General features: G+C 38.9%; 1 protein-coding gene across 1 annotated transcript in view; it reads right to left on the reverse strand.

Annotated features, from left to right (window-relative positions):
* The window catches only part of CCDC81 (coiled-coil domain containing 81), a 41,310-nt gene extending 38,811 nt beyond the window's left edge, over positions 1–2,499 (reverse strand). Inside the window, exon 1 of the mRNA XM_044260709.1 lies at positions 2,311–2,499. Coding sequence (XP_044116644.1) covers positions 2,311–2,389 — 79 coding nt within the window. The 5' untranslated portion in view covers positions 2,390–2,499. The remainder of the gene's footprint in view (positions 1–2,310) is intronic.
* Positions 2,500–23,612: the final 21,113 nt, after the last annotated feature.

A 23,612-nucleotide genomic window follows, 5' to 3' on the forward strand; every position in this document is an offset into this window, starting at 1 on the left:
ATAAAATCTTATAAATAAATAAATAAATAAAACGTTGAAATTTTCAAAGGTACGCCCTCGACCTTCATTCTTCACTCCAGACTCCTCTTAAGCAGTCACATCCATGCTCAGGTCTTTAATCACCACCAAAATGCTGAAGAGTCCCAAGTGTTTTTTTAGAAGCCCAGAAACTCTCCCCATCTTTAGGGTCTAGACCCATGTATCCCACTGCCTCTTTGGATATCTCACTGAGACACTTCACATGCTCAAAACCAGCATCTTCTGGGTGCCTGGGTGGCTCAGTTGGTTGAACGACTGCCTTCAGCTTGGGTCATGATCCTGGAGTCCCAGGATTGGGTCCCCCATAGGGCTCCCTGCTCAGCGGGAAGTCTGCTTCTCCCTCCGACCCTCTACCCTCTCATGCTGTCTCTCTTTGATTCTCTCTCTCTCTCTCTCTCAAATAAATACATTTAAAAAAAAATAACAAACAAAAACCCAGCATCTTTCTTCCCTTAAATCTTGCCCTATATCCAAGGTTTCAATTGCAATGACTGTCATCACCATCTATTCAATGATATAAGCCAAGAACTCGGAACTCATCCTTGAGACTTCCTTTCTCTCTCACCCTCCTACCCAGTCCATCACCACAATCTGTAAATTTTGTCTCTAAATAGCCTTACAGTCTGTCTACTTCTCTCCACTTCTACTGCTACCAATTTTACCAAGCTACCATTCATTCTCACTTAAGTTACTGTTCTAGGTGTTCTTAATCCTCCAATTCATTCACTTGGAAACCAGAGCAATCTTTTTCAAAACACAAACTTGATTGTGGTGCCTGGGTGGCTCAGTGGGTTAAAACCTCTGCCATCGGCTCAGGTCTTGATCCCAGAGTCCTGGGATCGAGCCCCGCATCGGGCTCTCTGCTCAGCAGGGAACCTGCTTCCTCCTCTCTCTCTGCCTGCCTCTCTGCCTACTTGTCATCTCTGTCAAATAAATAAAATCTTTAAAACAAAACAAAACAAAAAAACCCACAAACTTGATCATGTCATTCAACCCCTCCTTTAGCTTCACGCAAAACACTTCGGGGCCTTTAATCAGGCTTAAAATAGGGACCACTATCCTTAATATGATTTACATGCATTGCCTGACCCTCCATTTCTCTCCAGCCTCCTTTAGAACACACTCACCTCCCACACTTACAGAGAAGCCGTCTTGACTTCCCTTCAGTACCACAGTAACACCAGGCTCCCTCTTGTCAACATGCTCTTGTTATTTCCCCTGCCAGGCACACTACCGCCTCCCTCCACTCCCCACTTCCCCGGATCCGTTTCCTCGATTTCACAGCAACTCCTTCTTCACATCTCAGCTCGAATCTTCTCTTCTTCAGCAAATCTTGACACATATCCCCATCCTCGCCTTGAGTAAAAGTTCCCAGTGTACCATGCACCCGCACCCATAGCACTTACTAATTGTATAGTATTTATTTCTGTGATTATTTGGTTAATGTGTATCTCTTCCCTCAATAGACTATGAATTCCAAGGTTTTTGCTCACCATCAGTTCTCTAGTACCTAACACATAATAGGCTCTCAAAATTACTCATATAAATAAATTCTATATAAATTTATAAATATGGTAAATATTTTTAATCCATAAAACCATTATATTTAATGCTTCTTTAAGAATTATTATAACGGGAAAAAATAGGAATGATGCAGGGGAAAGAAAAGAGGCATCTACTATTTATTTTTGTCTTCTTAAGTCATTTGGTTAAAGCACAGGCAACGTCCCTAAGTTACAATGACTTGATAGTAACAATAGTGTCCATTTCTGGAAAACCAAGGATTCCCATTGCTTCCAAACATCTCAGTGTCACTTTAGGGAGTTTCTTCCAAGAAAGTATGTTTTTAATCAAGCCTAGTAAACTTTCTGTAAGACGTTGCCAGGTCTTCTTCCAACCACCCTGTTCATTTTATGGTCCTCTCAACCCCAAAACATCAAGGGCAACAAAAGTAGCCTTTTCTTTCATGAAGTCTGGGAAGGAGCCATTTGGGGTGGTTTGTTTTTAGCTAACATTTATTGAGCACTTACTTTCTGCTAGTCCCCAAGTTAAGACATTATTTCTTTTAATCAAAATCCTCACCTGGCCTTTTTCCCTCATTAAGGCAGTCAATAAAGAAACCGTCTCTGGGCATCCAGTGTAAGCCTGCTGTGATTGCCAGCTGGTTGCCAAGACAACCTGGTCACTCCAGAGGATAAGGAAGGAGATTTTCTGCCTTTCTCTAAGCGGGTTAAGATCCAGCCCCCAGGGCCCTCACCCCCCATCGCTTACCCTCTTGGCTCAGCGACAGCAGCGTAGGCAGCACCTGCCTGCCTAGGTCTTGCACGGAAGGGACAATGGTGTCCAACATGGCAGGTCTGTCTCTAGTTGGCTTGGTGCTCAGTCCTCAGAGGGTCTCTTCTTCTTTCTTTATATGGAGTTTGTACAAAATTGATTTTCCCACCCTCCAATCTCCTCTCCTCAGAGCTTAGGATGTGCCTTAAAAATAAAAATTACCAAATCTTGATTTTTTTTTTCTTTCTTAAACGCTGTTTCTCACTGTCCCTCCCTCCATGTGCTGACTTTCCCTGAGTGACTCCCACCATAGGAACCCAAGAGCTGTCCCACACCAGTATGCAAATCCAAGCCCTCCCTCCGGGCCACCGAGAGGCACCATGAGAGGGTGAGCAGGAGCCTAGAGCCGGCAAGGAGGACGAAGGCCACAGGGAGGGCGAGTGTGTTGCTAGGACGCGACAAAGGCTTGCTGCGTCGCTAGGGTGTCAAAGAATGGCCTTGGCCCCGCCTCCTATGACGGGTCGCTCCCAGTTGCCCTGGTGATTCCGGAGCTTCCAACAGCGAGGTTGGGAAGTAACTTCACGTTTTTTCTTTCCCTTCTTACCCTGGACAGCGATGAGACTTCCTCGCTTTTGTAATCACCTTGGACCAATTTGGGAATACCTTTTAACCCTGGTGGTGCACATTTGAGTCTCCAGATCTGTGCGAGGACTGCAGTTTGAACTGGACTTTTTTTCTCACGTTTGGTTTGCCCCGGGCTCTCTCCAGAGGAGATGGACAGCCAGAGGACTGGGGAGAGAAACTGACGTTTCTTTTTTTAAAAAATTCCCTTTACACTACAGGAATGTCATCCTACAGACTTGTTTTAATACTCTTCCCTCTGCCGATAATGAATTATCCCAAAGTGAACACACACATAAGCCCCACCCAGGTCAAGAAACAACTCTTGCATCCACCATTCACTTCTCAAAATTAGGCAAGATACCCTACCTCTCTGAGGTTCTCTATGAAAACTGAGAGTTAATAAAACAGAAGTCACATAAAATTATTTTCCCAGTGTGTTCCACACAATACTAACTTCTTATGGTACAAATAAATGATACGTGGAAAAAGGAAAGGAGGGAGAGGAAGGAATCTCTATCACCACAGAAATACCTTATTGCCCCTCCAGGCATTATTCCACAAATACTATACATTTATTTGCCTGTGTTTGAACCTTTGGAATCATATAGGATGTATTATTTTGTGTGCGGCTCTGTCATTCAACATTATGTTTGTGAGATTCCCCACCGCTTCTGCAGGAGCAATTTCTTCATCTTCACTGTTGCGTATTATTCCTGGGTGTGAATATGGCACAATTTATCCATTCCACTGCTGAGGGAACATCTGAGTTACTTCCATTTGGGGCTAAATTTAAATTTAAATTATTTAATTTTAATTTTAATTTTAATTTAATTTTAATTAAAAAATTAAATTTTTTTAATTTTAAAATAAAATTTTTTAAATTATTAAAATTACTATTTTTAATTATTTTATTTAATTAAATAATATTTAATTGTTTAATATATTAAATATTAATATATTAATAATATATAATTAGATTGTATTTTATAATATATTATTTGTTAATATAATAACATTATACATTAACATATAATATATTATTTGTTTCAGAGGTACATTTCTCTGTGCTGCAAATATTCTTGAACAAAACTGTGATGCACATACATACTCATTTCTGATGTGTAGATAATTAGGAGTAGACTACTGGGTCATGGGAAGTGCAGATTTTAACACATGCCAAGAAGATTTCCAAAGTGACTGTTGCAATGTTGGTGGGAGGAAGAAACTTCTGGCACTTAGTGTGAACAGAAACTAGGGAGGCCTGATGGCCTGCAATGCACAGGACAGTCCTATACAGTGAAGACTGTCCCACATTCTGCACTATGTTGAAATATCTCATCAGATGTCCCCATGTAAGAAAAAAGGAGGCTGCTTATGAACCTAGGGAAAAAAAAAAAACACTTTTAAGTGCAAATACAAAGAAGTTTTTCCTTAATTTCAATATCACTTAATTTCCTAGAAATACAAAATCCAAGGAAACTGGGGAATTCTGCCCTTTTGTTCAGGATTTAAGATTATGCCTTTTCTTTTTCAGGAATTTAGAAGAATTCTTCCTATTTAGGAAAACTATAATCATTATGATCGATGAGGCTGGTGGCATCTGAGTCGCCAACACAGCAGAGCCAGACTGCATTTGTGTTGTGGAATTCACAGTGATCCTTTCTGTTGGTAAAAGCATGTGGCAACTTCACTGGCCTTCCAGCATAGTCATGCCTAGACACGTGTACATTAAAATATATATTATTTTACTATACATTACTTACATTATACTAGAATTTGGACTTCATATTCACTTCTTTTTAAGTAGGCTCCACGCCCAACATGGAGCCCAAGGTGGGGCTTGAACGCATGATCCTGACGTTGAGACCTGAGCTGAGATCAAGAGTCAGATGTTTAACCTACAGAGCCATCCAGGTGCTCCCTTTATATTCACTTTTAAATGGTATAGGTAAATAAGCTGTATTATCTACAAACCTCACTTCAGGATAGTAACAAGGCATTCAGGCAAAATATTTGTTGCAGAAAAGAATCATTGTGTCTAATAGGACTGAGAAAATCTGTGCTAAAAAATGATAAGCTCAAGGTGCCTGGGTGACTCAGTGGGTTAAGCCTCTGCCTTCAGCTCAGGTCATGATCTCAGGGTCCTGGGATCAAGACCCACATTGGGCTCTCTGCTCTGCGGGGAGCCTGCTTCCCCCTCTCTCTGCCTGCTTCTCTGCCTACTTGTGATCTCTCTCTGTGTCGAATAAATAAATAAAATCTTTAAAAAAAAAAAAAACTTCCTAACCCATTAGAAACACCATATAGAATAGTGGCTAAGAGCTTGGGTTTAAGAATCAATTCTTCAGGGGCGCCTGGGTGGCTCAGTGGGTTAAGCCGCTGCCTTTGGCTCAGGTCATGATCTCAGGGTCCTGGGATCGAGTCCTGCATTGGGCTCTTGCTCAGCAGGGAGCCTGCTTCCCTCTCTCTCTCTGCCTGCCTCTCCATCTACTTGTGATTTCTCTCCGTCAAATAAATACATAAAATCTTTAAAATGCAAACTATAAAAAAAAAAAGTCTTCTCTGAGCTGACATTTGAGCAGAGAGCTGAATGATGTAAAGAAGCCAGACATGGGAATATTTAATGGAAGGGTAAGTCCTAGACATTTACTTTTCTATTCTGGAAACATTGGGCAAACTGTTTGATTTCCCTGAGTCTTAGTTTTATCATCAGTAAAGTAAGGATCATAATAACTCCATGTTACCCTAAGGACTGAATGAGATAATGATGTAAAGTGCTAACACAGTATTTGACGTATCATATGGAGTCAATAAATAATTGCCTAAATCACTGAATAAGATAGAAACAGAATGAATGCATCAGGACTACAGGAGATAGGCTTTTTCTTACTCTTCTATATATACAGTGTAGGTATTCCATAAGCATTTGGGGTTCTGTGTATTCAAATACAACACCTGTTTTTGAAATGTGTCTCTTCCAAGACAGCTCTAGCACAGAAAAAGAAAAAAATGGGAAAATGAGGAAGCTAGGGAATAAAGAACTGGCTACAGAAAGCAGATGGACTACCAGGGGATAGATTCAGAGTAGTTATTCTGAACAGTTCACTTTTCCAAGTTAGGTCATGGATGCAGAAGTGAGATGAGCCAGATAACAAGCTAAACAAACAGTTGAATCTTAACTGATGCACGTACATTGGACACCTTTGTTCATCTTGTTTCCTCTTCCTAAAATACTCTCTCTCTCTCTCCATTCCCAACCCATCTCCTATGATTCCTGTAAGGCACTGTGCTTTCTCAAGCATCTCTACCTCTTTGATGGTTCTTTCTTAAGTTGGAATTCCCCCTTTTAATTTCTAACAGGTCCTTGTGCCCAAATCTCAGCTGTTTTTAGGAAACTGTGGCCTCCCTATCTGTACAGGTTGGTTGGTGTCTCTCATCTGGGCTCACATTTCTCACCCTCAATAGGAACTCAATATTTCTTGCGTAATTGTGACATGAAAGCACTTTGTAAACAGCAAGTGTTTGAGAATAACCCCGGAATCCACGCATACTATTTATACAGGAAGTACCCCCTGGTGGTGAAAGAGAGTTACTATACTTCTATGTCACTAAGATGTGCTTTCCATACTGAGCTTTCAGAGCTTTAAAGATCATGTACAAAAGCCATGAGGACTTGTTTGTAGATGTACCTGTTGCCTGGGTGGCTCAGTTGGTTGGACGACTGCCTTCGGCTCAGGTCATGATCCTGGAGTCCTGGGATCGAGTCCCGCATCAGGCTCCCAGCTCCATGGGGAGTCTGCTTCGCTCTCTGGCCTTCTCCTCGCTCATGCTCTCTCTCACTGTCTCTCTCTCAAATAAATAAATAAAATCTTAAAAGAAAATAATATTTCTTGAATGAATGTTTCCTGTTCTTTTACCTACTCTTTTTTTTTTTACTCTCTTCCCCATTACCTCCCATCATCGCTTTTCAATCCCCCTCTCCTACATTTCAGTTGGTCCATTGAAAACACGGTTCCAGGTGGCATTTGTTTTGTTTTGACTGCCTATGAGCATCCAGATTTCCTTTTGAAATTCACACACTCAGACTGTGCATTATGTCTGTAAGGCAGTAATTCCTGGTGACCACATTCCATTACTGAAGCTGAAGGAAAAAAATCCTTGCCTTCCTTGACTCAGCGGGGCCAGGAGCCAGGCATGTGACCCAATCATAGTTATCAGATGCTCTTTCTTGTACTCAAGATTGTTGAACCCATGGCAGAAACAACAGCAAAGTCTGGAAGATGTATACTGCAGGGATGGTGTTCCCTCCTCACTGTTCTGCTTTATGGTAAGTGCCAGGATTCCAAATGCCCAGTGTTCCACAACCCCCTTGACTCCTGCCCATTTCCAAGTCTCTGTCTCCCAGCTCCCATTAGTCTGTATGCTTCCTATCTTCCAATAATTCCCTTCTCCTTAAGATAGCTCAAATCAGTATCTGTGGTCTTGTCTGCTTACAACTTTGTAAAACAATGAAGTCAGACTAGCGTGGTGTCAGAAAATGAAACTATACATCTTCCCATCCCATTATCAGAGAATAAACTTGAGCATTAAGGAGAAACACTTAAACCCTAGCTTTAGTTAGTCATGTGGCTTAGGCAGAGACATGTGCAATTAACCTGAGGGTCCTCGAAATGAAAATCAGAAAAAGAAAGGGGCAAATGTCAGTAGGAAGATTAGATGTTTCTAATGCAGATTAGATTAGGTATTCCTAGAATAGAAATCAATCCTCATAATAGCATACTAATTTGAGGTATTTTAGGAGAAAACCAGCTGCAGCTGGGAAGCACTCAATGGATTCCCCTGCTCTTCCCCACTTTACAGAACCTCTCTGCCTGCAGAGACAAATGGCGGAGAAAAGTAGGACCACATGTATACACCCAGTGAGTAGATTATGCAAGAGAATTTATGAGACACAAAAGAAACTAGGGCTTAAAACTTCTTTGTTCTTGGATTGAAGAGTAGCTTCTTCAAAAGACAAACAAACAGTGAGAATCTCTCCTCAGATATTCTGTCACTTTATGGCTTATGCAGTTAGGTCCAGTTCTGCTTTTATATAGGCCAAGGGAAAGAGTTAACTAGACCAAAAGCCTAAGGCCTGATCCCTGCCTATGGACTCCATATGACTTTGAAACAGTAAATTGACCTGTTAGTAAAGAACAACGTAAAGTTCTGCCAAGGTCTAATGTGTACTCGGAGAGAAGAGTGTATTTGGTATAAGGAAATGGAACACTACTCCATGACTGCTGACAGCTTATCAAGGCTTTCTTTCATGGATCATGCCTGTGGTTTATCTAAAAAGTTATTGCCACACCTAAGGTTATTGAGGTCATTGAGATTTTCTCCTATGTTGTCCTCTAGAAATTTCACAGTTTCATACTTTATATTCAGATCTATTATCCAGTTTAGGTTAATTTTTGTATTGTATATAAAGTCTGTGTCTAGATTATTTTTTGTAGGTGAAAGAGCAGTTGTTTTGGCACCATTTGCTGAAGAAACTATCTTTGCTACATTGTATTGCCTTCCCTTCTTTGCCAAAGATCAGATGACTGTATTTATGTTGGTCTATTTCTGGACTCTCTATTGTCTCACTGATCAATTTGTCTGTTCTTTGCCCCCTATCACTGTCTTGATTGCTATAGCTTTATAGTTAAGTCTTGGAGTTAGACACTATTGGTCCTCCAACTTTTTTCTTTTTTTATATTGAATTGGCTCTTCTGGGTCTTTTGCCTCTTCATATGGACTTTAGAATCAGTTTGTTCATATCCACAAAATTACCTGTTAGTATTTTAATGGGATTGCATTAAATCAATAGATCAAGTTAGGAAGAGCTGACATCTTGGTAACATTGTGTCATCCCATCCATGAATATCCTGTTTCCATCCTATTTCCGTTTTTTGTCTTATTACACCCTGGACTTCCAGTACAATTGAAAAGGAGTGGTGAGAGAAGACATCTTGTCTTATTCCTCATCTTAGCAGGAATACTTCTGGTTTTCTACCATTAAGTATGATGCTAACTGTAGGGTCTTTGTAGGTGTTCTTAATCAAGCTGAGGATGTTCCTGTTCTTAGTTTGTTGAGAATTATTATTTTGAATGGGTGTTAAATCTTGTCAAATTTTTTCTATATCTACTGAAATCATTATGTGATTTTTTTTCTTCTTTAGCCTATTGATGTGATAGTTTCTATCACCTGATTTTCAAATATTAACCAGCCTTAAATACCTGGCTTAAATCCCACCTGGTCATGGCATATAATTATTTTTATACATTGTTGAATTCATTTGCTAATTTTTTTGAGGATTTTTATATCTGTGTTCATGAGAGACGTTGATCTGTAGTTTCTTTTGATGTCTTTGTCTGGTGTTAGGATGATGCTGGCCTCAGAATGAGGAAGTAACCCCCTGCTTCTATTTTCTTGAAGAGACTGTAGATAATCAGTGTAATTTCTTCATTAACTATTCGGTTGCAGAACTCACCAGTGAACTCATTAGGCCTGGCGCTTTCTGTTTTGGAAGATTATTAATAATTTACTTTCTTTAATAGATACAGACCTATACAGACTGTCTTGTCTTCCTTCTGTTTTTCTCCAAATTAACTCCTAAGTTTTGAAGGGTTTTTATCTACCACTATCTTTTCCATTTTTCTCAAACCCCAAGTACACATACCACATGAAGGAAATAAAATTCCAAACAAGAAATACATACTATAGTTATCCTAAGCAACCTTATTATTTATGCAATTTTCCTTTAAAAGTACAATACATACCTAGTATTCAAATAGTTATCAGTCATTTCAGCATCCAAAAGAAGGCCAAAAGGTATGACAGTTTGATTGTTCTTTGAAGCTGTGATATGATGGTAGGTCAGTGTGTGACCCTGGCTGATATTCCACCTGGTAGATTTTAATAATCTGATTCTGAAACTAAGTGAACATTTACTATATGAGTTTTATGTAAATTAACTCACTTGTACCTTGCAATGAGCCTCTTAGGTAGATACTGCCGTCACTTCACTTTAGAGATGAGAAAACTAAGACACAGAGAGGCAAAGTAAGTTGATAAAATCACATCAGCAAGTAAATGGTAAAGCCAGGTTTGGAACCCCAGTTATGTGGCTCTAGAGGCCTTACCTTGACCACTTTATGTGATTCCGTTTTCTCTATACACCCTTGCAAAAACAAAACAAAAAACAAAAACACAATTTTGTGTCTTTGGGAAAAGAAAGTCAACTGCTAGTTGCGATCTAAGAAAATTGTGGTTCCTGGTTGGAAAATATTAGGTTTTTATCAACCAAACACAGAAAAGTTGAATCTGGTGATGGCTCAGTCGTCTAATACATATTAGTCCACAATGGGTTCTAAATGGAAAAAAAGGAAGAGTAGGTCCTGAAACTGTTTCAATGAGTGTTTAAGCTAGACATGTATATATGTATTTTATTTCACATTTAAACTTGTTGCCTGACAGTGGCAATTAAATTTCTCTTTCATCTTTGCATTTGCCAAAGGGAAATTAAAATGGAGTTTTATAGTCAAATAAGCTAGAAAAACATCAAGTTAAGCAAATTTTAAAAGGTTTCTTTACTGAGGATTTCGCAGAGACTTCAGTATGTAAATACATAGCACCATGAATTTTTAGCGGTGGGAAGATTATGTTGTGTTTCTTGAACTATTTGATCACAGAAGCTTTTCTTCATGGCATCTAGCAGACTTAGTGTTTTATGGTATGCATATTGAAAAACATATGATGCCATATTCAATAAATTCATATTCATATTTCATATGATACTCATATATCATATTCAAGAAATTGGGAATAAACTGAGGTCTTGGAAAGTATCATTCCCTAGTAAAACAAAGCTCCAAAACACCTCTCATACCTCAATTTCTTCCTTTGTGGATCCTCTGAAATTCTAAAGTTGGAAGCTACAAGGAAAGCTTAATCAGGGAAGCACTTAATATCTCCACAAAGTATAGTGCTCTCATATCTTTTTCAGCCTTTCAAAAAAAAAAAATTCTATTGAGCATCTACTATTTGCTAACAATTAAAAAGATAGTCCCTGACTTCAGAAGTTGACTATCAGGCTAAAAAGACAAGTAAATAGGCAATAACAATTTAGCATGATTGGATGCCACAGAATGCAATAGGAGAAAAGAGAGGGAAAAACTATCTATTCTTGAGAGGCTTCTCAGGAGGAAGGGAGATCAAAGCTGAGACCTAAGGAGAGATTATAGGAACAAAGGGAATGGAAGAAGAGCATACCATGCAGAACATTAAACAAACACAAAGACCTCTTCAAACCACACAGACACAGAATATGAGCAGGTTGGTGCAGGGAAGATGAATATTAGGAAATAAAGTTGAAGGGATAAGGAGGATCTGTAAGGATTCCCTACTTGGTTCTGAAATCAAGAAATTGAAGTATATTAAGCCAGGGATTGAAATGATCAGATTTACATATCAAAAAGATCTCTCCAACTGCAGTGTGGCAAAAAGATTAGAGCAAGGAAGGATTAAAAGCAGCAAAGGGACTCTTTCAGAGACTCTCTCAAGGAAGGACTAAACTCTTCTATTCAAAATGTTGTCAATGGGGGCACCTGGTGGCTCAGTGGGTTAAAGCCTCTGCTTTCAGTTCAGGTCATGGTCCCAGAGTCCTGGGATCGAGCCCCACATTGGGCTCCCTGCTCAGTGGGGAGTCTGCTTCTCCCTCTCCCACTCTCCTTGCTTGTGTTCCCTCTCTTGCTGTGTCTCTGCCAAATAAATAAATAAAATCTTTAAAAAAAAAAAAAAAAAGAAGAAGAAGGATAAAGAAGCCTGATAGAAATTAATGGAATTTCCTAAGATAAGGGACACTGTGAACAGAGAGGCAGAGGGAAGAGATGAGTTCTTTTTTGTATATAGTTTGATTCTTGAACAACATGGGTTTTAACTGTGCATATCCATTTATATACAGGTTTTTAAAAATAGAGTACAGTGCCACAAATCTAATTTCCCTATGATTTTTCTCATGATTTTCTTGATAAATTTTCTTTTCTCTAGCTTACTCTAAGAATACAGTATATAATACATATAACAAACAAAATATGTGTTAATTGTTGACAGTAAGGCTTCCAGTCAATAGTAGGCTATTAGTAGTTAAGTATTGGGGGGGTCAAAATTTATAAGTTTTTGACTTATATTTGACCGAAGGGAGGGGGGTCTGATGCCCCTAACCCCTGCATTATTCCAGAGTCAACCATACAGATTTTTAAGTTTGTATAGGACATGAAGCTTTTCAGGAAACGGCTGAAAATAAAACTCTGGTGTTGAGAAAAGAGATTTGGAGTCATTAAAATGTGTTGAAATAGATTAGATCATTCTAGAGTGGCACCTTCTTTTTTTTTTTTTTAAAGAATTTATTTATTTATTTGACAGAGAGAGATCACAAGTAGGCAGAGAGGCAGGCAGAGAGAGAGAGAGAGGAGGAAGCAGGCTCCCTGCTGAGCAGAGAGCCTGATGCGGGACTTGATCCCAGGACCCTGGGATAATGACCTGAGCCAAAGGCAGTGGCTTAACCCACTGAGCCACCCAGGCGCCCCATAGAGTGGCACTTTCTAATATGGTAGCCGCTAGCCTTATGTGAGGACATGAAATGGGATTACTGTGACTGAGAAACTGAATCTTAAATTTTTATTTATTTTTAATTAATTTAAATTTAAAAGTTGGGGCACCTGGGTAGCACAGTCAGTTAAGCATCTGACTCTTAGTTTCAGCTTAGGTCAAGATCTCAGTGTCATGAGATCAAGTCCCAAGTTAGGCTCCTTCCTCAGTGGGGAGCCTGCTTCTCCCTCTGTCTGCGGCTTGCCCTCTCTCTCCCTCTCAATAAATAAGATCTTTAAAAAATAAAAATAAATTTACATCCAAATTGAGAAGAGCTGTAAGTATAAAAACCAGATTTTGAAGACTTAGTACAAAAAAAGTAGAGTATTTTTTTTTAAGATTTTATTTATTTATTTGAGAGATAGAGAGAGAGAGTATAAGCAGAGGGAGCAACAGAGGGAGAGAGAGAAGCAGACTCCCCTCTGAGTAAGGAGCCTGACACTGGATTTGATCCCAAGATCCTGAGATCATGACCTGAGCTGAAGGTAGACACTTAACAGACTGAGCCACCCAGGCTCCCCTAAAAGTAGAATATTTCATTATTTTTTTATTAATTACATGTTGAAATAATATTTTATGTATATTGGGTTAAAATGTATTATTAAAATTAGCTTTACATGCTTTTTAAATTTTTTTAATGTGCCTACTAGAAAAAAATTTAATTATATATAGGGCTCACATTATATTTATACAGGAAAGCACTGCTTTAGAAGTATGCAGTGAGAAACATGGCGGGGGGGGGGGCTAGGATAACATTCCATGGGATGCTATAGATAGACATGCCCTTAAAAAGAGAGACAGAGGGGCGCCTGGGTGGCTCAGTGGGTTGGGCCGCTGCCTTTGGCTCGGGTCATGATCTCAGGGTCCTGGGATCAAGTCCCGCATTGGGCTCTCTGCTCAGCAGGGAGCCTGCTTCCTCCTCTCTCTCTCTCTGCCTGCCTCTCTGCCTACTTGTGATCTCTCTCTGTCAAATAAATAAATAAATTCTTTAAAAAAAAAAAAAAAAAGAGAGACAGAGAAGGATGTATGGCACATTATGGCAGTCAAGACAAAGCTTAGTCATTTTAAGAGGACTATGATGAAACATGCAATGCTAAGTAATAGAAAGACTGAAGTTCCAAAGAAGTCAAAGATGACTTTGTAGATTAGTTTAAATTAAATGTGCAGGCTCAAGTCAGATTGAAAAGGCTAAAGAGTCAATAAATTGTAAGGAAGTGGAGAGCACCTGAGTGGCTCAGTGGGTTAAGCTGCTGCCTTGGACTCAGGTCATGATCTCAGGGTCCTGGGATCGAGCCCCACAACGGGCTCTCTGCTCAGCAGGGAGCCTGCTTCCCTCTCTCTCTGCCTGCCTCTCTGTCTACTTGTGATCTCTCTCTGTCAAATAAACAAATAAAATCTTTTTAAAAAAATTGTAAGGAAGTGGAGACAACAATTCCATTGAGAAATGTATGAAAGAGTGGACCAAGAGAGGGCAGGGGCAAGTTATAGAAGGGCTTTTTGTTTAAGAGAGGAAAGACGTGGGGCACCTGGGCAGCTAAGTCAGTTAAGTGTCTGCCTTTGGCACAGGTTCATGACCCCAGAGTCCTGGGATGGAGTCCTAAATCGGGCTCCCTGCTTAGTGGGGAGTCTGCTTCTCCCTTTCACTCTGCCTGCTGCTCCCCTTGCTTGTGCTCATGCTAATAAATAAATCCTTTCAAAAAAAGAAAAAAAGGGGTGCCTGGGTGGCTCAGTGGGTTAAAGCCTCTGCCTTCGGCTCAGGTCATGATCCCAGGGTGCTTGGATCGAGCCCCACATTGGGCTCTCTGCTCAGCAGGGAGCCTGCTTCCTCCTCTCTCTCTGCCTGCTTCTCTGCCTACTTGTGATCTGTCAAATAAATAAATAAAATCTTAAAACAACAACAACAACAAAAAAGAAAAAAAAAAGATGAGAGAGAGGAAAGATGTGATCTATTTAATTATTATTGGGAAGAGGCCAAAAGAGGGATAAGATATGCTATTTAAAGGGAACATTGACACATGGAGAATCCCTGAGAAGTTAAATCAGGATGGGCTTTGGAATGAAGATGAGCCTTGGACAGGTAGAGAGAGTACCTCCATCCACAGTGATAGAAGAATGGAGAAAAGGATAAGTACAGAAAGTAGCAACCATTCCCGTCTGATAACATCTATTTTCTCAGAAAAGTGAACAGTTGTCAGCTGATGAAAGGGATGTAATGAGTAGGAAATATACAAAGAGAGCAGGAGAATTTTAAAAATTCTCATGGGACTTCTGGTGTTCTTTTAGGGATGCAGAAACCTGGACAAAGAGATGCTACCAAATTTACCATGAGCAAACAACAAACAACAAATTCAGAACTTTCTTTAATCCATCCAAGTGCTGAGGTTGCAGGGTAACCAAGAGAGAGACAAGACGTGGTACTGGCTTATCTAGACAAAGCTGAACAAGAAGAGTTCAGTTAAGATGATTAGTTGGAAAGGGCGAAGCCTCTGGAGCTGCAAACATGGGGAGTCTCAATACTGTTACGAGCTTTGCCTCCATGAACTACACTGGGTGGTCACACAAAAGATTTGGAGGCTACTGGTTAAGTCTCCTTACCGCACAAAACTTGAGAGAGGGAACAGCAGCCCCTGCTGGGGAACTTGCTGCAATAGCTTGATAGGACTTCCCACTCTCTTTAAGGGAACAAAAGCCTTAATTTGAGACAGACAAAAACTGTCACTCTTAGGACACTTGTAAAAGCCCACTGCAGCCAAGAGAAGAGAATAGGAGGGGGAAAAATATCTATCCCAGATACAGAGGCAGAAAAATGTGTTGGGCTCAGAACTATGCCAGTGGAGGCGGGAGCACTGAGAAAGCCACATACCCAAGAGTCAGGGATGGTGACTGCCTAAGAGTAAGTCTTAATTAGAACAGAGAACTTCTCCACCCCCAACTCCCCATCCCCACTGTCAGCTAACTAGCCTCAAGCAATAAGTAACCTGTAAGACTTTCTTGGTGGTGCAACAGAAACTGAAAATCTAAATATAAGAATTGAGGAAAGTAAACCTCTGGTAAACTACCTCACCCGTAACACAAAGTAGGGCTAGAGAAATTTTAAGCTTGTGATACACTGACAGTAATTTCAACCCCAGCCCAACTACTAACTCAACACTAAATGCTTAGTAGAAGGACAGATGTCCCTATTCCCAGGCTCACAAATTATTTATCTCAGTCTCTAGTCCTACAGAAGATGTCTGGCTTTCAATAAAAAAAAAAGTTAAAGAATACAAAAGGTGAAGAAAAAAACAATACCTTCCTAAGAGACAAATGTAATCATTAGAACTAGTGTCAAGGCGGAGGAATGGATAAAGAAAATGTGATATACAGATTAGATAGATAGATAGGTGGAATATATATAAAGGGAATGATTTAGATATATACATACATATACACATCTATAATGGAATATTGCACAGCCACCAAAAAAGAAATCTTGCCACTTGCAATGACGTGAACAAAACTAGAGGATATTACGCAAAGTGAAATAAGTCAATCAGAGAAGGACAATTATCTTATGATCTCACTGATATGTGAGAAATAAGGCAGAGGATTGATGGGGAAGAGAGAAAAGAATGAAACAAGAAGAAACCAGAAAGGGAGACAAATCATAAGCAATTCTTAATCTTAGGAAACAAGTTGAGGGCTGCTGGAGAGGAAGGGGTTGGAGAGATGGGTGATGGGACACTGGGGAGGGTATGTGTTGTAATAAGCACTGGGTATTATGTAAGGCTGATGAATCACAGACCTGTACCCCTGAAACAAATAATACATTATATATTAATTTTAAAAAAGAACTAGAGTCAGATATGACATATATATTGGAACTGATAGGGAATTAAAAGTAAGTATGATTAGGGGCTCCGGCTGGCTCAGTGGGTTAAAGCCTCTGCCTTCGGCTCAGGTCATGATCCCAGGGTCCTGGGATCGAGCCCCGTGTCCAGCTCTCTGCTCAACAGGGAGCCTGCTTTCTCCTCTCTCTCTGCCTGCCTCTCTGCCAACTTGTGATCTCTGTCAAATAAATAAATGAAATATTTTTTAAAAAAAAGTAAGTATAATTAATATGTTAAGTCTCCAACAAAAGAGATGAACAACACATAAGATCAAATAGGTAATTTCAACATAGAGATGGAAACTAAAGGAAAAAACTGAATGAAAATACTAGAAAGGGGCCCTGGATGGCATAGTTGGTTAAGCGTCCAACTCTTGGTTTTGGCTCCAGTTGTGAGCTCAGAGTTGTGAGATTGAGCCATATGTTGGGCTCCATACTCAGCAGGGAGTCCGCTTGAGATTCTTTCTCCCTCTCCCTTTGCCCCGACCATCTGCTCTCACACATGCTCTCTCTAAAACAAGTACACAAATCTTTAAAAAAGAAAATACTAGAAATTTAAAACTCAGTCATAGAGATGAAGAATGCCTTCACCAGCTTCCTTGACAAGCTAAGGAAAAATTCAGCAAACGTGAATACAGGTCTGTTGAAAATAACCAAACTGAAACACAAAGAGAGAAAAATGTGAAAATAAACAGAAAAGGGCTATGAGACAATATCAGTGGTCTAACACACACATAGCTAGAATCATAGAAAGAATGAGACAGGGACATCTGGATGGCACAGCTGCTTAAGCATCTGCCCTTGGTCATGATCCCACAGTCCTGAAATTGAGTCCCGTATCTGGCTCCCTACTCAGAAGGGAGCCTGCTTCTCCTTCTGCCTGCCATTCCCCCTGTGTTCTCTCCCTCTGACAAATAAATAAATAAAATCTTTTTTAAAAAAAAAGAAAAGAAAGAAAGAACAAGACAGAAAAAATTGGAAACCAGTAACGACCAAGAATTTTCCAAAATTAAATACAGACATCAAATCACAGATTCGAGATGCTCAGAAAATACTAAGCAGGATGAAAAAAAACAAAACAAAACAAAATAAAAAAACAACGTAGGCAAACCATTTGCAAACTGTTGTAAACAAAAGACCAACAGAAAATCTTAAAAGCAGCCAGAGGATAAAATAATGGTTGTGGTGAATAAGAGTTTATCAAAAAATGTTAAGTTTGAGATATATTGAGATAAGGCACATATATTGGACTTATTCAGAATTCAGGTTGATAGGTGAGAGGAGGTGAGAGAAAAGGAACAGGACGACAGTCCTGAGATACTGAATATGCCAAATGATCAGTTGAAGTACGAAATGTCTGAAAATATCTAACTCTACAGGCTAGAAATGTAATACAAACTATTATCCCACTATACTTTCAAGAAACAGCATTTTTAGTGAGATTAATTTTTTTTATTTCCTTTTAATGCTGAGCAAAAAAGGATGCAATACATGGTAAATAGTGAAGGAAGATAACAGTCTGTGGTTTTCCCAAAAACTAATTAAAGAGTTTAGACTGATTTCAATATTTAAGTGATGAAAGGATCTTTTAAGCCATACAAAAATTGGTAAGCAGCAGACATGACAATTCTGCCAGGATAATAAGCCTCTTTAAACATAGCCACCATTGAATAAAAGTCCTTCTCTCCATGTCCATTAATGCAGGCCAGATATCAAGTAAAGAAGATAAAGTACATAAGCCCAACAAATTTCACATGCTTTTAGTCTAGATTTAATATATGACGACTACTGTAATGATCACAGGAAAAAGCCTGAAATCTATATGAACTAGCTTCAATAACAAAACCAATCTCAGTTAAGAAAAATACAGTGCACATAATGAAACCAAAGGAGATGTCACCAACAAATGTTTACAATTCCATGACCTGATGCATCAAGATACTACTAAAAATCCAAACTAAGACTAAAATAATACCCAACAAAATATGCTAAAGACCACCACCCTAACTTATGCAATAAATGTATTAGTCTATAAATGTCATCTTTTTAAACTACGGATATTTTCTTGGGAGTACTGAGAATTCGAACAGAAACTTCAACTTGCAAAACATATATACATGATTCTCAAGAGATAAACTGTACCAAAACTTAACATGCAAAACAAACCACCTAAGCTTATACAGATGTCTATATTCTAAGATAAGACCTCAAACTGGTGTAACATTAACTATAACTGGGTTCATGTGTTCTAAAGACCAGACTTTTCCTTCCTCCAAATTTGTATTTAAATTCCAGTTAGTTAACATACAGTATATTAGTTTCAGGGATAGAGTTTTGTGATTCCTCACTTACATACAACACTCTAAACACCACTGAGTGTTTCACCAATGTGTTCTTGCCAAGATAATTCAAGACTAACTCCGGCTGCCAAAACCCCTTTCCAATTCTTCCCATTTGAGATGCACTACTGTTCCCTTAGTGTGCACTCTTCCTTACTACAGCACCCTAATAAATCTAAGTTTGTTTGAATCAGAGTTTATGCCTAGTGGTCTTTGTATTACAGACTATAATAGAATTAGAGTTCCCCTGAGATCCTCGGTATCGTGATGTGGACTATCAAGGGGATAATAGTGAATCCACTAAATCCTCTTTACCTTCCACTTGCTCAGAGTCAATCTTTGCTGAAATTGCAGTCCATTATTTCAATGAGTTTTTCAGCGTTGGGTTTTTGGGTTTTGTGCTGGGAAGAAATTCTCCTGGGAATCCTTGGCTAGGTAATTAGGTATTTAATCATTTTTCTTGGTAAAGGTCTGACAAATCTTTGATTTACCATTAGCCATTTTGCCTGTCTATTGTCTATAGTTCTGCTGCATGTCCAAAAGATTAGTTTACAGAGGTCAAAGACCCATTAAATCTGTCTTCCAAACTTCCCTCCAAAGGACTCATGAATTCACAAGGTCTTAATAATATGGCATCATCTAGGCAAACTTTTTTAAATTTAACCCTTTTAAGCCCATATAAGAATGCTCTAATTAAGTCTTGTCTGTGTATGAGAAATTGGCTTTAGGAAAGACATTCTCTTAATATTCATTTGCCAGGAAGCTGCTGAGTAATGACCCTAGAGACTCACACAAGCAATACTTTCCCTTTGAACCTACATCAGCCTGGTTGTCTAATCGCTCATCTGCAAAACACTTGGGTAGGCTACCTCTTGACAGAATTCTGACCTCTATTTTCTCATTTTTGCACCTATCTTTCTCAAAGACAAATTCATAGGCAATCCGGAATTATAAATGGCTACTTAGGGTTTTGACATGAACAAAATTGTTTCGGAAGCATCCTAAATCAGAAGAGGAATGAATCAGATAATAAGGGATTTTTAAAATAATCTACAGAAGCTCCTGTGCTAATTGATTTATGAGTTAATATCACTTTTCTCCCTTACTTTACCACAATGTAAAAATATTCTAGTTGGGGGGCCACTGGGATGGCTCAGTTGGTTAAGGGACTGACGTCATGGTCTCAGGGTTCTAGGATGGAGTCCTGAGTTGAGCTCCCTCCTCAGCAGGGAGTCTGCTTCTCCCTCTGCCCCCATGAGCAGAGGCTTATGCTCATTCTCATTCTCAAATAAATAAAATCTTTAAAATATGTATTCTAGTTGGTACAAGCTTAGGGTCCCCCCCATAGCTTAAAGTGCCTATTATATTTATTATATAGGTTTATTATTTATACATATTATTTATAAACTTATTAAACAGGTTATATGGGTTAACATTGCTTCCACAAGTCACTTAAATTACAAAACACTTAAGTTGTGACTAACAAAATGAAATTATAGAATAAAAGTCTTTTTAGAGATTTTAAGTTTATGGAATTCTTACACTACAACCAAAAGGACTTCCTCCAGTAGCTTAAAATTTGTGATTTCCACAGTTAGTTAAGAATATAAATATTTATTTAATAAGTAATCCTTAGCAACTGGGCAGTATAATTATGCCAAACATGTGCTCTTGTTTATAAATTTATTTATTTATTTATTTGAAAGAGAGTACTCAAGCAGTGGGGTGAGGGGAGGAGTAGAGGAGTGAGGTTGGGGGTTAGAATATCAGGCAGACTCTGCACCAAGCATGGAGTCCAAAGCAGGGCTCAATCCCATGAACCTGAGATCATGACCTAAGCCAAAACCAAGAGTCAGCCGCCCAACCAACTGAGCCACCCAAGTGCCCCACATGTGCTTTTATTTAATAAATGGAGTAGAATCCTTTAGATTACGTTGGTATGCATGTTCATTGTGAAGGAATGTAACAGAATTTGTGTAGCAGGGATGCTCAGGTCACGATCCCAGGCTTGTGAATAAATCCATTACATTTAACCAACTTTATCAAAAGTTTTAATAGTCATTGATCCTTTCCAAACTATTACTTGTAACTTATTATAAACTCAGATTAAATTTACCCGTCAAACCTTCTGCACGTTCTGTACTCTTAAATTTGTCTTTCAAAAAAGTATTTTTTTTCTTTAGATTTTTTATTTCTTCATTTGGGAGAGAGAGAGAGGGAGAAAGCATACACGCAGGGAGACAAGGCAGAGGAAGAGAGAGCAGACTCCCTGCTGAGCAGGGAGCCCAACATGGGGTTCAATCCCAAGACCTGGAGATCATGACCTGAGCCAAAAGGCAGATAGATACTCAACAATCTAAGCCACCCTGGTGCCCCAAAAAAGTACTCTTTTATAACCTCACACAACCAGACACTTTTTAAGACAAAATAATTTTTTTATCTAGGTAGAAAAATTATTCATTACTACTCTATATGTACATTCTCTTACCTACACAAATTCTTATGGTTTTTTAAAAGATTTTATTTATTTATTTATTTGTCGGAGACAGAGAGAGCACAAACAGGGAGAGTGGCAGGCAGAGGGAGAAGCAGGCTCCCAGGCAGGCTGATGCAGGACTTGATCCCAGGACCCTGGGATCATGACCTGAGCTGAAAGCAGATGTTCAACTGATGGAACCACCCAGGCATCACCCCCCACAAAAATTCTTCACAACAGGTTCATGAAGCCATTACTAGGTGTTGTTAAAAAATAATAAAACTGTAATTTGGACTATATTTCTTGTCAAACACCAAAGCTATCCCCGTGCTGAGACTAATGAGGTTTCTTTTATCTAAATATTCTATAAGCATTTTGATATACACTGTTAAGTCATTTTTTGAAAAAGCTACCCACTTTTGAAAAGATTAAAAGTTCCTGATAATCCTAGTTACCTATTTTTTCCATCTTTTATGCTTGTGCACCAAAATTAGCTAAAGTAAACAGCAGTATTAGGACAAATGGATATCCACCTGCAAAAGAGCAAACTTGGAGCCCTAACCAACACCATTCATAAATATTAATTCAAAATGGGTTCAAAGACCTAACTGAAGAGCTGAAACTATACAACTCTTCTAAGAAAACAGAGGAATAAATCATTACAACCGTGGGTAAGGCACTGGTTTCTTCAATATTACACCAAAAGCATAAGTGACAAGAGAAAAAAGATAAATTGGTCTATATCAAAACTAAAAGCTTCTGTGCTGCAACTAATATTCCCATCAAGAAAATGAAGACAGGGATGCCTGGGTGGCTTGGTGGGTTAAAGCCTCTGCCTTCAGCTCAGGTCATGATCCCAGGGTACTGGGATCAAGCCCTGCATTGGGCTCTCTGCTCAGCAGGGAGCCTGCTTCCTCCTCTCTCTCTGCCTGCTTCTCTGCCTACTTGTGACTCTGTCTGTCAAATAAATAAATAAAATCTTAAAAAAAAAAAAAGAAAATGAAGACAATCCATAAAATGGGAGGTGATATATGCAAATCTTATATCTGACAAGGGATTTGTGTCCAGAATATATAACTCAACAATAAGAAAGCAAATAATGCAATTTAAAAATGGGCAAGGAATTTGAATATTTTTTTCAAAGAATGTAAACAAATGGCCAATAAGCACAGGAAAATAATCAACACCATTAGTCATTAGAAAATTGCAAATCAAAACCAAAATGAGATACTTCACACCCACTAGAATGGCCAAAATCAAGAGAGATAATAACAGTGTTGACAGATGTAGAGATATCAAAATCCTTATACATTGCTCATGGGAATGTAAAATGGTACAAATGCTCTGAAAAAGGTCCTTTAAAAAAGGTCCTCTTTAAAAAGTTACAAAGTCACCATATAATCCAGTAATTCCACTCCATTTTTTTTACTATACTCCTCCATACCCAAGAGAAATGAAAGCATAAATCCACGATATTCCTCCCAAATATCTAAGAACTATAGATGAGGGCACCTGGATGACTCAACTGGTTAAGTGTCTGCGCTCAGGTTCCAATCTCAGGGTCCTGGAATCCAGTCCCATCTCAGGCTCTCTGCTCAGTGGGAAGCCTGCTTCTTCCTCTGCCGATGCCCCCTCTGTGTGCTTGCTTGCTCTCTCTCGCTCTCGCTCTCTCAAATAAATAAAATCTTAGAGAAGGAAAAAAAACTTGGTAGATGAATGTTCATAGCAGCACTGTTCATAGCCAAAAAACGGAAAGGAGGGGGATGTGGAAGGGAATGTCCCATCAATTGACATATGGATTAAAGGTGTATATTCATACAGTGGAGTATTATCAGCAATAAAAAGGAAATAAATACTGACATACTATAACACGGATGTATCTACTGATGGGTATGGAACTTCTAAGGAAATTGAAAATGTTCTAAAATTAGATTGATGGTGGTTGCACAAATATGTGAATATACTATAAAACACTGAATTGCATACTTCGAGTGAATCTGATGGTATATGAATTATATCTCAATAAAGCTTTTTTAAAATAGGCAAATGCTGAAAGAAGATGTGTCCACAAAAGTAGAGAGAGAAATAGAAGACAGAGAATGAAAAATTATTTGATCATTCTAACATGTGGCTATAAATCTAAAAATGAAAATGTCTTACAACTATGGAGCTAAGAAGACAGCCACTCTCTTTTCAACAAAATCATTTGCTGTCAGTTTTCAATTAATTCTTTAAGTATTTGCATTTTGCAGATTTAAGTACAAGAACCAGAAAAGTAATGTTAAAGTAGACCCTATTAGAGATGCATTCGAAATCTAA

Source organism: Neovison vison, chromosome 7 (assembly GCF_020171115.1).
Source record: "Neovison vison isolate M4711 chromosome 7, ASM_NN_V1, whole genome shotgun sequence".
Lineage (NCBI taxonomy): Eukaryota > Metazoa > Chordata > Mammalia > Carnivora > Mustelidae > Neogale > Neogale vison.